The 13,967-nt window shown below is 56.6% G+C and overlaps 4 protein-coding genes across 4 annotated transcripts; 2 read left to right on the top strand and 2 right to left on the bottom strand.

Annotated features, from left to right (window-relative positions):
- Positions 1–743: 743 nt before the first annotated feature.
- B0T26DRAFT_794642 (ankyrin repeat-containing domain protein) lies at positions 744–1,659 on the top strand (the record flags this gene model as incomplete). The annotated part of the gene is made up of 2 exons (XM_060446894.1): positions 744–1,467; positions 1,598–1,659. 2 exons carry the CDS (start codon positions 744–746, stop codon positions 1,657–1,659), a joined length of 786 nt encoding a protein of 261 aa, XP_060290844.1.
- Positions 1,660–2,597: 938 nt separating this feature from the next.
- Positions 2,598–6,031, top strand: B0T26DRAFT_681603 (uncharacterized protein; the record flags this gene model as incomplete). Its single annotated transcript, XM_060440653.1, has 2 exons — positions 2,598–2,871; positions 2,955–6,031. The coding sequence occupies 2 exons, from the start codon at positions 2,598–2,600 to the stop codon at positions 6,029–6,031; spliced, it is 3,351 nt and encodes a 1,116-aa protein (XP_060290843.1).
- Positions 6,032–7,544: 1,513 nt separating this feature from the next.
- B0T26DRAFT_744604 (uncharacterized protein) lies at positions 7,545–8,046 on the bottom strand (the record flags this gene model as incomplete). Its single annotated transcript, XM_060444438.1, has 2 exons — positions 7,545–7,709; positions 7,777–8,046. The coding sequence occupies 2 exons, from the start codon at positions 8,044–8,046 to the stop codon at positions 7,545–7,547; spliced, it is 435 nt and encodes a 144-aa protein (XP_060290842.1).
- A 2,515-nt stretch (positions 8,047–10,561) lies between these two features.
- On the bottom strand, positions 10,562–12,884 carry B0T26DRAFT_733521 (WD40-repeat-containing domain protein). The gene is made up of 5 exons (XM_060443155.1): positions 12,570–12,884; positions 12,470–12,514; positions 11,938–12,382; positions 11,403–11,860; positions 10,562–11,342 (listed from the first exon to the last, which is right to left on the bottom strand). Exons 1-5 carry the CDS (start codon positions 12,580–12,582, stop codon positions 10,870–10,872), a joined length of 1,434 nt encoding a protein of 477 aa, XP_060290841.1. The 5' UTR covers positions 12,583–12,884; the 3' UTR covers positions 10,562–10,869.
- Positions 12,885–13,967: the final 1,083 nt, after the last annotated feature.

Here is a 13,967-nt window from a genome sequence, read left to right as displayed (position 1 = left end):
ACGATGTTAGTAGCACTAGAGTGATTCATCAATAAGCTAGTCTTAAACCAACGTTACTGTCGGTCATTTTACTATTCTCTATGAATCCTTGTTTGTGTATTGAATATGGCTAACAGTTGCGTGTGCATGTAGCCCACTTCAGTCTTTCAGACAGCCAGCCCTTGATGTGACTCGCAACAGGCCCAGGGGTATATGCCACTTACCAGAGTCACTGCGGTCTCCTTTTGAAGCCGTAACCCTGCCGCCGCCCAGGAACCTTGAGTCTTTGAAGCCTTTTAATCTCTTTGCATGAGTCCAGCCTTAAATAAACAGGTCTTCCCGTTGAGATTTTCAGAGGCTCCCTGATAATACTGCTCAAATCCAGTCACAAAAACAACAAACATCACAGGCCGCTTTGTTTTCTCAGGCAGTCAGATAATCACGTAAGTCGTACCTATGTTATGTCGTAGCTAACCATTTTCCTTTTGTCTAGTATAAATAGGGTCGAGAAATGTTCTCTCTTTCATATTATTCCATACCATCTCATATGTGAAACCAGCACGCTCTCACCAACAATATCAACCTACCTACCTACCTACCTACCTGCCTACCTACCTACCTACCTACCTACCTACCTACCTACCTACCTACTTACTTACCTACCTACCTACTTACATACAAAACTTCAAACACAGCACACCATAAACGAATAACCCTAGAACAAAACACGACACCAACCGTGCTAAACAAACCAAATTCTCGCAATGTCGTGGTACCGAGAACCAACGCTAGCGGAAGTCGAGGAACAGTCCAAGTGGGACGAAGACCAGCAGATCCTAGACGCAGTCGCGCGTGATGACGTAGAGAATTTCGGCCGGTTAGTGTCCGCCGCGGCGCAGCGGCGCGGCGTGGACACGGGGACGGTGCTGTGCTCGGCGCACAGCTGGCCCGAGCAAGGCCGGGAAACAGTCATGCACCGGGCGGTGCGCCTGCACGCGACACGCATCCTCCACGCGCTGATCACCAGTCCACTCCGGGGGCCGCACGGCAAGACGGCCGAGGCGCTGTTCGCGTCGTTCGACGGGCATCAGCGGACGCCGCTGATTGTGGCGGCGCTGATGGGGGACTCGCACGTGGCCGAGGTGGGCATGCTGGTGACGCGGGGGGGCGACGACGCGGCGGCGCGGACCTGGACGTACGGGCTCACGGCGCTACACCTGGCCGCGATTTGGGGCCACGCCGGCGTCGTCGCGTACCTGCTGCTGAGCGGGGCCGAGGCCGACGTGCCGGCCAGGGGAGACGGCGGCAACACGCCGCTGATGCTGGCCGCGCACCACGGCCACGTCCGCGTCGCCGAGGTGCTGCTGGAGAGGGACCGCAACAAGGTTGCCGCCCGCGCCGGGTGCGATCCCCGGCAGCAACCGTTTACCTGGCTGGCGAACCAGGACCCGTCCTCCTACAGGCCCGCGAATGTGCATGCCACGAACGGTATCAATCGAACCGCTATGAATTTTGCAATGTATGCCCGTCAAAACGCCGTTATGAGAGTCTTGAACGACTATATTAATAACCGCCGCTAAGTGATTGAGAGTGGCGTTGGACGATTGGCGAATTTTAGGTCTTGCTTTGCAATATCGGGAGTTGAGGCGCGAGTTCTGCGGCTTGTTTACTTGGCTCTAGGTAAGCGATAGTGGGGGTGTTATTAGCTCCCTAAGACGTATCGCGGGTAGAAACGGAAATGAGAACACAAAATCGGGAAGAAACAACATTGAGGAGTTGCTATGGACTAGGGCGGGAGACAAATTGGGAGGCTACCTTCAAATTGGAGTGGATAATCAGGACTAATTAGTGGGATAATCAAGACATCTGATCCGGTCAAAGCAGTGTAGAAATTTCAATTATTACAAAGAATTGTTTACTGAAATGTTTCTCCAAGAAAGAAAGTGACATGCGAGATGTAACCGAGCCCAGCCCATCTTTTCCACCTTCCATTATCCTCTCCATGCAAAACCAGCAAAGCACCCCTTAGCACGTGTCTGGAACTCTCGATCCGCCCTAATCATCACGGTCCAATAAATCTACCGTCTGTCTACTTGCCAAGGACAACCCTTATCTCGTCCAAGCTCGACGCCAATCGGCCGCTACCGGCCGCCGTCGACGACGACAGACCAAACATCTGTGACTGGCACATGGGCTGCCTAGACCATAGCCGCGGGAAAGCACTGGGCCAGGAAGTGAAATCAGTGGGGACACGACGCCCGGTCGGTCCAGAAAGACAAGTCGACTATGTCCATAGCCGCGAGAAACCATAAAACCCAGGAGAACGGACCGGGGCGCTGGGAACCTCCCAACTCCGGCCGCTGCCCAACAACAAAGTTAGGTAGGCTGTCTGGGAGGGGGACGAAGGTCTCCCCATTTCATTTCCACCGTCGCCCTCCCAGCCGTCGAGTGTTTCCCTCTTACACCCAAGCGCCCAAACGCTCGGGATCTCGCCTGGGCACCAGACGCCTTTCCCAAGTTCCTATCTCGCCTGTTGTTGACCAGATAGGGGGTCGACCTTTCCACCGCAGAGTCCCTCACAGTCTGCTCGCCTTTGCATCGAATTCCTAGCCACCCCCATGCTGCCTGCCCTTCAGAAGCCCACGGGCAGGGCCGTGGGCGGTGTGTCGCCGGCCACACCCGAGTCTGTTGGCGACGATGCGGCTAAGACAGACGCTAGTCCTGCTTCCACATCCACTTCGTCCGACAACATTCCAGACTCGCCGACCCTCGGGGTTAGAGGCAAAGCCAACGGAGGGGGCAAGACGGGGTCAGGTGATGCCAATGGCTTGCCTGGGCTGCCCAGCCATGGCCAGGCCGCAGGAGCAAGCCCGCCATTCACTCTCCCACAAGGTATACCGCCTCGCCCAAGGAGTGGCCTATTTTGTCAACCACAAGCCAAGACATGGCGAGCACCTTGACTGACCGACGTACAGGGTCAAGTCCCATTCGAACCTCCAGCCTAAAACGCACCCCCAAGGTTGGCAGCAATGTACGGACTCTTTACCACGACGTTGCGGGCATTCATCCCCTATTGCGAGATGGGAACACATCCGGCATTGGCTCGTCACAGCGGCGGCCGGAGCCGCTGATCTGGAGAGCAGGCACGCGAAACAAAGAGGGCGAGGGTGGTAATGTCGGCAACGCTGCCGTAAAAGGCACGGGCACACTGAGTCCCGAAGAGGCGCGAGACGCCCTCTTCATGTCCAACGTTTTCGCGTCCGACACGCCCCCAGAGTCACCAGAGTCGCCTGAGCAGTCAAAGAAGGCCGACTACAGAGACGTCTTCCGCATGGTGCGGTCCAGGTCCGGGTTCGGCCCTGCCATGGAAACCATCAGCGAGGGCTCCAACGAAACCGAGTCTCACCATGACGATGTCCCACCGCCGCCCATCCCTTTGCGTTCGGCCAGAAATTTGGCTAGTATCACGCAACCCAGAAAGGTAGCGGCCACATCGGAGCAACCTAGTGAGCCTCGTGGGTCTCGTGGGCCATCATCTCATGAACCATCACACGTCTCACAGCTGCCTCCTGAAGACTGTTTCAGCTTTGAGGCTAGCTTCAAAATGATTGACAACTACTTGAGGGTGGCCGAGGCAGCAGAGCACGGCGAAGGCAGTCTTTCGAAGGCGCCTCCGTCTCCGACGAAGAGGATGCCCCGTCAAAGCTCTATCGCAAGCATCGCCAGTGTTTTGAGTCTGTCGAGTGCCAAGACCCCGAGCTCAAAGTCGAGTCTCGGCGCTGGGGAGCGTCTGCAGCAAGATCTCAACTTCGCACGAGGGTTCCCGTCCACACCAATCTTGCCGCCCATCGAGCGGACCGATTTTGACAGCTTTACTCTCTTTACTAATCCCAGTCTACAACCGCCACCAATTGACGGATCAGTGGCGTCATCCAAAACAGCCAGTTGTGGGGAGCCTAGACCACCTCGGCTTCCCCGGATTCTAGATTCCCAGTTCGGCACAGGCCTGGGTCTGTCTTTTGGCGGGGAGTTGTCCTCGGCATTGCCGACCTCGACGATTGTCAAAGAAAAAACCATCCAAGAACTGGTCGACGAGCAAAGAATAGACGACGATGACTCGGGCTACGTCACTGGGCGATCTAGGCTCGAGCGAGACATGGGTTTCTCCAAGGAGCAATCCGCGCAGTGCATCGAACTCATCCACCACTGGCACAGAAAAGAAAGGTCGTTCACGCAGATCATCACGGCTTTCTCCTGTGACCCGCGGACCGAAAAGTCGGCCAAGTTTCCGCCTTCGGTGCGACAGAGGTTCAGCCGGTTGCTGGCGCCGTTTCTGGCTTTCAGCTTCGAGATCCAGTACTACTGCGTCCGCTACATCGACGAGTACCAGACGAAGAAGCGCCCACAACGGCCTGAGTGGAAAGAAGACAGATGCGATACAATAGGGAGCGAAATGATCCGGAGCTTTCGTGAAGAATTCCGGGGACTGGGTTCCAGCTCCGAGAGAATTTGCGACTGCCATATCGGGTGTATTTGCCCAAAAGCCTGCAGCAGCAGGGACGGGGGGGAGCCTCCGAAGCCGCTGACACCGCCGTCATCCACCTTTTCCCAACAGTTGCAGACTAGAAGCGATGGCGACGACAATGAACCTGCGCTGCTCCAGCTGAGAGGAAAGCCAGACGACTTACCAAAATGCTCTCGTATTGACCTTTCTCCTACCACGTTCTGGCAGAATGAACGGGAAAAGTGGGTCAAGGGGAAAGAGGTACAGGAAATCCCGCCGTGGGAGCGAGACCAGCACGAGGAAAGTTACCCCAGATACAGGAAAGGACAGTCTTCGAGAGGAAAGAACGAGAAGAAAGAGCAGAAGGAAACACAACAGAACACAATCCACTGCCCAAGGCTGCCAGCCATCATTGACTACCCATCAACGACTTCGTTCGGTTCCAAGATAACGTCGACCTCGAAACCCGAAGCAGTAAGAGAGGCCATGGTGAAATTTTGCCGCCAAGTATGGCTAAAACCAGGGATCCCTCTAACCGGGCCGCATGAAATGGTCTTCAGGGCGCTCAGCTTGGTGATCGAGGCGCTTGACTGCCTGGAGCAATTCATGGCCGAGATGGTATACCGATATCAAGTCACCGAGTCACCAGCAGAGTACTCGGCAAGTGCGCGGCGGAGGGCAATGCGCCGCTTCTACTGCGAAATGTTACCACAAGCCGGGGACCGTGTCTGGGGCGTGATTTCCATCCTCGAGGAGCAGACGGCGCTGATTGCCGAGGTGCTAGACAGATCGACACCGACGACGGTTTCATCCATGTTGACGGCAGAAAATGAACGATGGCAAGGTCGGCGTCCTTCCTGGACCCGAGCCTCGGCGGCCAAGGCGTTCATGAGCGGCGGCGTGCCTGCCACGGGAATCGTGAATGTCTCCCTTCGTACGTCCCGCGACGGAACCACCGAATCGTCACCATCGGATGACGGCGCCCAGTCAGCCACGATGCCGCTGCTCGCACGCTCGTCATCTGCAGGCTCGGACACATCATCGCAAGGGCGGCCGAAGCGGCACCAGCTTTGGCAGCAACTAGAAGTGGCCTGCGCCAAGGCCGAGTTCCGCGTGCTGGAGAAGCTGCACCGCTTCCCGATGCTGGACGACGCCACGTATTGGGGGTTCGAGCGCCTCGAGTGCCAGCTGCAGAGGCTGTGCGTGCACAACGGGCAGGACGGCGCAGGCGAGTCGTGCGCGCTGCGGTATTCCGTCATTGGACTGGTGCAGCAGATCCTCGACCGCCACGGCGACCGGCGTCACCGGCGTCGCGACCGGCCCATCTCCTACCCGGCCACCTACCCCTTCACCAGACTTCTGTTCCGGTGGCCGCGCCTGCTGAGGAGTGGCCGCAGCAACGCCGTGGTTTCCGAGAGGGCCGACGACGGCTGCAAGGGCATCCCAGACTGCAAGGGCACCCCCGGCTGCAAGGGCATTCCCGACTGGGTCACTCGTGTGTGGAGTTACGAGGGTAAGCGAAGGGAGAAAGGCAAGATCGAGTCTTGATGCACGGTACGAAGATGGTAATGCGATTCAAGATAAGGCGTCAAAGGTTCAAGGCATATAGGTCGGGCTTGCCCATAATGCAGATTCCGAAAAGAAGGGGTGGAGGAGATGCGGAAGAGGTCGAAGAGAAAAATGACGGTGGAGGAGGGTGCTGCAGCAGAGCCGCGCGACAACCCTACAGATCCGACTGCACCCGTTTTACTCGGTCCAAGAGAGAAGAGTGGAAAGCACGGGAGGTCCATATCTCGTCTCCTGGGGATTGGGAGGCACTGCAAGACTTGCGGGGAAAGAAGCTCGAATAAATCGGCTCCTGGGCTGCCGAGAGCACGACGCGAGACGACACTGGGCATTGTGCGGCGAGCCCCGAGTACGAAGGATGAGGAGGGACGAAGCGAGCTATTCAAGTTCTCGAGGCGTTGGTCTCGATGCCGCTGCCAGACCCACAATAACTTGAAGTGATTAGCGCATCCGATTGGCCAAATGGTAGGGGAGAAAAGAAAACGGAGGCCAAGAAAGGAGAAGGAGCGTGTGCGATATGGCGGCTGACTAGGTCCACATGCTCCATATGCCGTTACTTGTGGTAAACGGTGATACAAAGCATAGCAAGTCGCGCCTTCCTCAACTCTCCATCGATTGCGGTTTGGGTAATCGCCATGTAATACTTACAGCCTTGGGTAGCACTGTGGGTGGGCAGCGAAGCTCCAGCGCCAGACGCGCTCGGCTAGATAGACGACAGGACGGTGGGCGACGAAAAAGATGTGGATTTCTGGGATTTATCGACACGTGCCTGGATAGGAGTCGGTCAGCTCTTGTCATTTTTCTTTGTGTTTTTTTAATAGTGGGTGGGTCTTTTAAAAAAGTTTTAATATAGTATAAACAAAGCTCAGTCGTCTCCTGTCACTCCCTGGTTCAAGCCAGCCCTGTTACTACTTCGTCAGCGCCACTAGAGGGGAGGGTGATTTCGAGGGCAACCTGAGAGATACATAACCGGGCAAGGGGCAAAATAATTGCACCGCTCACAGCACGATCAGCACCGGCGTAATTGTTAAGCCTTTGCAACTGACCTGACGCGCCTTCAGCTCGCCGGCGGGCTAGCCTGGAGGCTACAGGGTCAAAGTATCCGGGTAGATCAGGTAGTAAGTAGCCTATCATACATATACCGCTCACGCCCACTCTTCCATGGCTTACAACAGCCTTGGGCGGGCTTGATTCGCTTGCCAGAAGCAGGTCAAAGGAGGTGGACAAGACGAAGTCTCGAGGAATTATTGACAAGGAACCTCGATGTCAAACAATACCGCCCCGAAAACCGTCGATTATAAAACGAACCCAGAGAAAGAAAACGCAGCCGTCCATCCGTCCAACCAAACGCCAAACTATACAGTCGCCACGGGAGATAAAAGAAAGGTAGCGGGAATCCATCTGAACCGCCCCTCAAAATGCCTGTCCAGCGCTTGAAATACAAATGGGGGGTGGAGGTTGTGTAACGGTGTGTGGCCCGGTTTCTCCAAATAACTCAAATAAAGAGGCCGACCCAGGACGGCTTCGCCGAGACGTCCGTCTGGCAGTCTGGCACGGCACACAGTATCTTCTTGGGGTGCAGCGGCGACGAGCGGAAGCCCGTCTGGACAGTCTTCTTGGCGGTCGGCTTGCGGTTCTCGAAGCATTTCTTGCAGTACACCTATGCGAGATTGGATTGTTAGCTATTCCGTGTCAGAGGCAACGGTACAGGTGCAGGGAGAGCCTACATGACCACACTCTTTGAGGGCCCAGAAATGGTGCTCTTCTCTATCCTTTCGAGTTCGAGCCCTCTTCAAAGGCGGCTCCTCTTCGTCGTCTGGATCGTACTTGAGCTCCTCGTCACAGCTCGGACATACATAGTCCAGATCCTCTCCCGTGGCACGACTGTAGCCCTCGCGGGCGGGGGGCGGCGGGACGTGAACTGGCTTCGGGTTGACAATATTATAGCCGTTGGCTCGATAGTTGAAGTTTGGCAGGTTCGCGGCCAGGGGGTTCATGTGCGGCTGGCGTTGGTTGTGCCCAATGACTTGGACCTCGACCTCGTGCGCGTGGGGGCTCCCAAAGAAACCGCCGCCGATCCGGTGAAGAAATCCGAGCCCATTCATGTGGTGTTGAGCATGGGCGAATTGCCGGACAATGCCTAGGAATGAGCCGAGCCTCTGCTCGTCGTGACCGTCCAAGTCGATATGCTCTGGAAGAGGTGGCGGGGCATTGGCCGGGCGCGGTGGCAGAGTAGGTGCCCGTCGCGGAAGGGGCGGCTGGGGAGGGGACTCGTCGTCCATTGTCAGGTCGATATAGGCTGCGCCGCCTTGATTGCCCAAGACGCTGCCGTCGCTTCGTGTCAGGGACGGAGTGCGGTTGTTGAGCGAAATCTGGCGTCGTGGGTTTCGGTGGCGCTGTTGTTGTGGTGGTGGAGGAATGGAAGCGCGATTAGGTTGTTGGTGCGATCCGTGTACCCGTCCTAGAATCAGAATGTCGTCTGAACCGTCTGGTTCTCCGGTCAGATCGATAAACGGAACCCTAACCGGCATCGCTCCCGCTCCCTCCCTGCCTGCTGCCCGAGGACGCCGCCCATCTGGGGGTTGTGTGTCTGGCCGATTTGCCGGCCCTGCCCCTGTTACCTCCATCTCCACTAGCTCGTCGACGGCGATGGCCGGGCTCCGGAGATCGAAGTTATTCCGAAAGGGCCCGGGGGCGCCTTCGGGTCGCTCGCGCTCGGGGAGTCTCTCGTCAAGGCGACTCCGCTCGCGTGTCAGAGACACGGGGAGGCGGTACGGATGATGTCGGCGATTTTCTCGCTCCTCTCCATCCAGACCGCTCGGGGCGCCACCCAGACCAAAGACACGAGCCTCAGCGTTCCAACGGCGTGCTGTCTGGTCAAGTAATTCGTTATGTTCCGTATGGCTTTCCACAATCTCCCTGCGCATCAAATCGAACTGTTGGCTAACGAGGGCGGTCAGCTGGGAAGAAGTACGCTCCAAATATGCATTTGGTGAGAAGGGCTGATTGTTGTCGCTTTCCGACTGTGGGGATTGTGGGGAGTGGGGCGACGGGATATCGGTGGCGCTCTGATCCTCGTCCCAGGTGCCTATGCTCTCGCTGAGGCTCCCGTCCTCATCCTCGCCCAAATCTTCGCTCTCGTCGTCGTCTTCGTCGTCGTCGTCGTCGTCGTCGTCGTCGTCGTCGTCGTCGTCTTCGTCGGTGTCCTGGTCAAGGTCGAGATCGTCCAAATCCTCGTCTCCGCTCTCCTCGGCAACTATCGACTGAGAAGACGACGCGAATAGACCTTCTGGGTAATAGTTCGGCACGACACTAGGTATTTCGAGTTCTGGGAAATCGTCAAGGTCGATGTGGTGTTGGTTGTTGTAATGTTCCATGGTTTGCTGGCAGGGGAAAGGAAATTTCAGGACATTCCAGAAAAAGCAAAGGCTGCGGCGAGGGGAAACCTAAGCCGGCTGGCCGCAGAGAGGGCAAATAATTAAGAGCCAGAATGTCGACTCGGGCGGCGGCGCTGAGGCAGCGCTAAACACCACCCAACAAAGCACTGACGTAGACGTGCGGAGCCGCGATTTAGCGTTGCCAAAGCGAGGGGTTTTCGAGAAAAATCCTGCCAGGCATGTGGCGTTGGTCGAGCCGATCGGATGGAAAATGGGCGAGCGCGGGCTCGGCTGGGCGGGCTCTCAGGAATGGTCCCCGTCGGAACGGAAGGCCGTGGAGTTTGTGGTTGAGGACGAAGATGAGCGAGAGCCGTCGGCCGCGGTGCGACGTCGCGACTTTGCTTGCCTGGGAACGAATAGGTGGTGTGCCGCCGCGACCCTCGGGCTCGGGCCCAACTTTGCCGCTGTCGCCCCTGGGGCGAATCGCCCATTCGAGTCGGCGGGAGCGCTTTAGCGTCATCAGCGCGGCCGATGAGGAGCCGCAACACAGCGAGCCCCACCCCGCCAGCTGCCGGCTAAAAAAGCGCATGCGAGACAGCAGAGCCGTGGCGGGATGCCAGCTGCAGTTTAGCATGCACAGGTCTCGCCCACCAAGCCTCCCGTAGCTTAGTCCAAAGCCGGTCTCAAAATCAGAGCACATGACTCCGAACGGGGACTTTCAATAGTAATACAGGGCTAGTTTATCTACTTTTAGGTTATCAATCAAGCATGCACGGAGCAGCACGATTTTTGCTCCGTTTTTTACGTCGACAAAATGCCATCCAAAATGCCACGGAGCTCCAAAATCCTGCCTTGACCCTGGCCAAGTGCGGTGTGTTGGGTTTGCACCCCTGTGGCCAGAAGTGAGCTAACAGCAAGGGCTGGATTATTTGTTCTTACGGCGCCTACAAACTCACGATGAGAAACCCAAGGATATGATTTATCTGATTTAAGTAACTCTCGCAATTTGAAACGGCGAGAAAAACGAGAGAAAAGCCCTCATCCAAGTCTTCCGTCGTCGTCTGTCAAATGCAAATACCTGCACGGAGTACGGACATGTCAGTCTTTATCGCCGAAAATGCAGCATATAAATATGGTAGCAAGTGACAACGCCGAAGGGGGCCCTCTTGGCATTTCTCACTTCCTTACTTTTATAAACTTGCGTGCAGTGGTTATTAACGTCAGTCACTCTTCAGATGTCGCACTGAAGAAAGGCGGGTGGGTGGTAGGTATCTCTTTTTGTTGCCCCCAAAGCCAACAGTGCCTGGAAACCGCGGAATATTCTACAAAGTTGCTAGCCAGGGTGCAGTGTTGTACCCATCTCCTGATCTGACTCCTCCCTTGCGCTGCTCAGACACAGCTGCGCTACGGCATTCGCCATTTTCTGCAACCTGCGTAGTAATTTCACTCCTTAGCCCCCAACACCGACACCTCGCCCTCCTTGCTCACCGCAACCAGCGACTTAGCCTCCTCGCCCCACCGGATGGCGACGGCGGGCGTGCTCGTCCGCAGAGGCTCAGACCACTTCTTGGAGCTCTTGTGGTACATTTGCACCGTGATGCCCGTAGACCCCGCTGTGGCGAGATACTGGCCCGTGTAGTCCCACGCCAGCGACTGCGCGTCGCCCGTCTGGAACTCCTTGACCTGGGCAGCCGGCCCCTCCTTACGGATGTCGAAGACGGTCACCGTGGACTGGCCCTTACCCGTCGCAGCGAACCAGAAGCCGTTCTCGGAAAAGACGAGCGCTCGTACCGCAGGGCCGAGCTCGAAGCTGGCCGCGAGCTTCCCGGTGCTGGTCTCGTACACCTGGATGTGTCCCGCCTGTGTGCCAGCGGCGAAGAGGTGGCCGTCGGGGTGGAATGCGCAAGCCGTCAGTACTACCCAGCTGTTAGCAAACAAGTACAGGAGAACGCGTGTGGCAAAAGAAAAACACGTACCGTCATCAGTATAGACACGCGACACGCGCTCCAGGGCCTCCAGGTCGTAAAATACAAAGCTCTTATCGATACCGACGGACGCGAGGAGGCGTCCGCCAGGATGCGCACAGAGCCCCGTGACAGCACCGGCGTGGGCCTGGAAGGTGGCCGTCTCCTTGCCGCTGTCGAAGACGCGGACGGAGCCCTTGGCGGTGGCCAGGATGACCTTAGTGTCGATCCATACGGTGGCCGTGACGGGCTCGCCAATGTCGAACGAGCGCTCCACCTTGTTGGCCTCGGCCGAGTAGATGTCGACCTTGCCGTCGGCGCCGCCGATGGCCGCGTAGTCGGCGTTAACGTCGACCGACGTCGCCTGCGCTACGCCTAGATCCGTAGAGGCAACCTGCTCTAGCGCGGCGACCTCGTCGGACGACGCCCACTCCTTCGGGACGGGCCTCTTCTTGCGTCCCTTTGTCAACCTGGATTTTTGTGACGACTGTGTTAGCGGGGGTTGTCCCAAAAATGTCACGACGGCCTTTCTCTTGGGGGGACCTACTTGACCTGGAGCTCGTTCACGTGTTCTGCCAAGGCCTCGGGAAGGCTCTCGTTGTCGATTACCATGGCGTCGTCGCCAGTAGCGGGGGCGTCCGAGGCGGCGACTGTGACCTTGGATAGGGCGTCGCGTGCCTCGTCTCGCTCCTTGGTCAGGCGCGCGATAACGCGGACGGCGGCATCGTGCTGGTAGAGGGCGGTCGCGAGCTCCTCTCTTGTGCGCGCTAGCTGCTCCTTTGTGTTATATGCGTCGAGTACGAGCGCGTCCCACTCGTCCTGAAAGGCCTTGAGTAGCGACGGGAGGGATGTGAAGTTTGGGGGACGTGGTCGGACGATGCGGTGCGTCTTGATTGGGAGGAGGTCTTCGGCGTCGAGTTCGTGGTCGGTACCTGGCTCTTTGTGGTTCTCCTCGATGTACTTGAGGATGAGGCGCTTCTCGAAGATCACGCCTGGCAGGAAACGTCAGCTGCTGCTTCTAGGTCTCTGGATCGCGCATTGGCAAGAGCTCGGTTTGAGGGGGAGGGTTCGCGACGGACCAGTTTTCCTCGATGCCACGGGCTCCTCGGCGACCTCTCCTGATACTGCATCAATTCGTTAACTTGGCACGTCGCTGATCGGGGCGCGGTAGGAACGTACATCCGCAACTCATTTTGGGTGATGTGTGTGATGGTGTTCGCGAGACGTAGTTTTGCTTGACGAGTCGCGCGCTTGCGGTTTCCGAACTTTTTGCAGCCCGCCGCGGAAGGCTGACGCGTGCACGGGCCGTCAGTGACTTCACCTGGTCTCCACACCTAGGTCTGGCACCGCTCACCACGGGCCCTCACCGCAAGCTCACTTCAGCACAGCACCAATGTGATTTGCTCACAATCCACCCTACACCGTCCAAACCCTTATCTAAACTCAGACCAGTGTTGGCGAGAGGGGGGTGCCCAATTAGGAATAGTTCAATGGACCCGCCTTTTAAAATAGCTCCAACCAATAGGATTTTTTATATTCGAATAGCGGGATCAGGGCCAACACTGGTCTGAGAGCAATTCTTGATTTCTTGCCCTCCGCTTTACGCGTAAATGTCGTCAATTGCGCGAATGCGAATAATACCCCCAAAACAACGCCCAAAAATACCTCCTATATATCAATCTGATCGCTTGAGAGCGCGCTTTCGAATGGTACTAATTTTGGCGATAGAAAATGGACGATTTCGACGGCGACGAAGTCCCGTAGCTTCCTTCGAATATGCCTGCGTGGCGCAGAAACACCAGACCATTACGAATTTCCTCCCTACCTATTCGAGCTTCTTCGTCAGGCCTTTCCGACCCTCCTACAAGTCCTACACCTCTTTCTCACTCTTAGAGAAACCTTCAGGGTAATTGGCGAAGTCATATGCATTCTTCTAGCCTATCTCTGGGCCCTCCCTTAAGCTACGGAGAGGTATAGCAATACCAAGAAGAGCCTGAGCAATAATACCTCGATCAATAGGAAGATGATACTTGTCACGGCATGGCCCGTGCATGACATGGCACGTGGCCCACAACCACCTATTTCCCCGCGTCCTGCGCGGTCTCTGCCATAGCTTCCTTCTTCATCTTTAGATTCTACGAATTCAGCAATGATTACTACAGCCCTGTCTCCTTACGTTGACTGAGCCGTGATAATACTAGTGACATCGTTTCCGAGATACTCAAGCTCTAGCGGCGCTTAGATGCCCGGAACCGACGTCAAGAAGAGGAGGAAGACACGAATACCTTTAACTTTGAGTCTTTCCTGGTGGCCTGGGTCGGTAATACGCACCGGGCCAGCTACCTGCGCCGCGTGTTTTGTTGTTCGGGAGGCTGGTGGCGAGGGCAATACGACTCAGATCGCCACCAATATTCGCAAGGAGTTGAAGTCCTTATAGGAGACTCCCTCGTTCAGCGAGTTCAAGCCTCTCAATCAGTAAAAGAACGATCCAACGCTGGTCGCCGATCTCGTAATACTGGCTGGATTGGTAAGTATCTTCATAATGCTTGGCCTCGGTTGAAGACTTCGGCGCCTAGT

Source organism: Lasiosphaeria miniovina (genome assembly GCF_030549165.1).
Source record: "Lasiosphaeria miniovina strain SMH2392-1A chromosome Unknown B0T26scaffold_8, whole genome shotgun sequence".
Classification (NCBI taxonomy): Eukaryota; Fungi; Ascomycota; class Sordariomycetes; order Sordariales; family Lasiosphaeriaceae; genus Lasiosphaeria; species Lasiosphaeria miniovina.
The sequence above is the reverse complement of the archived record's forward strand: the minus strand, read 5'-3'. Positions and strand labels throughout refer to the sequence as shown.

Bases quoted from the DNA above. Each gene is read 5' to 3' on its own strand.
- B0T26DRAFT_733521 (XM_060443155.1), bottom strand. The intron at 12,383-12,469 runs GTCCGTCGCGAA...GTTTCCTGCCAG, and splicing joins CGTGGCATCGAGGAAAACTG to GCGTGATCTTCGAGAAGCGC. The intron at 11,343-11,402 runs GTACGTGTTTTT...ACAGCTGGGTAG, and splicing joins GCGTGTCTATACTGATGACG to TACTGACGGCTTGCGCATTC.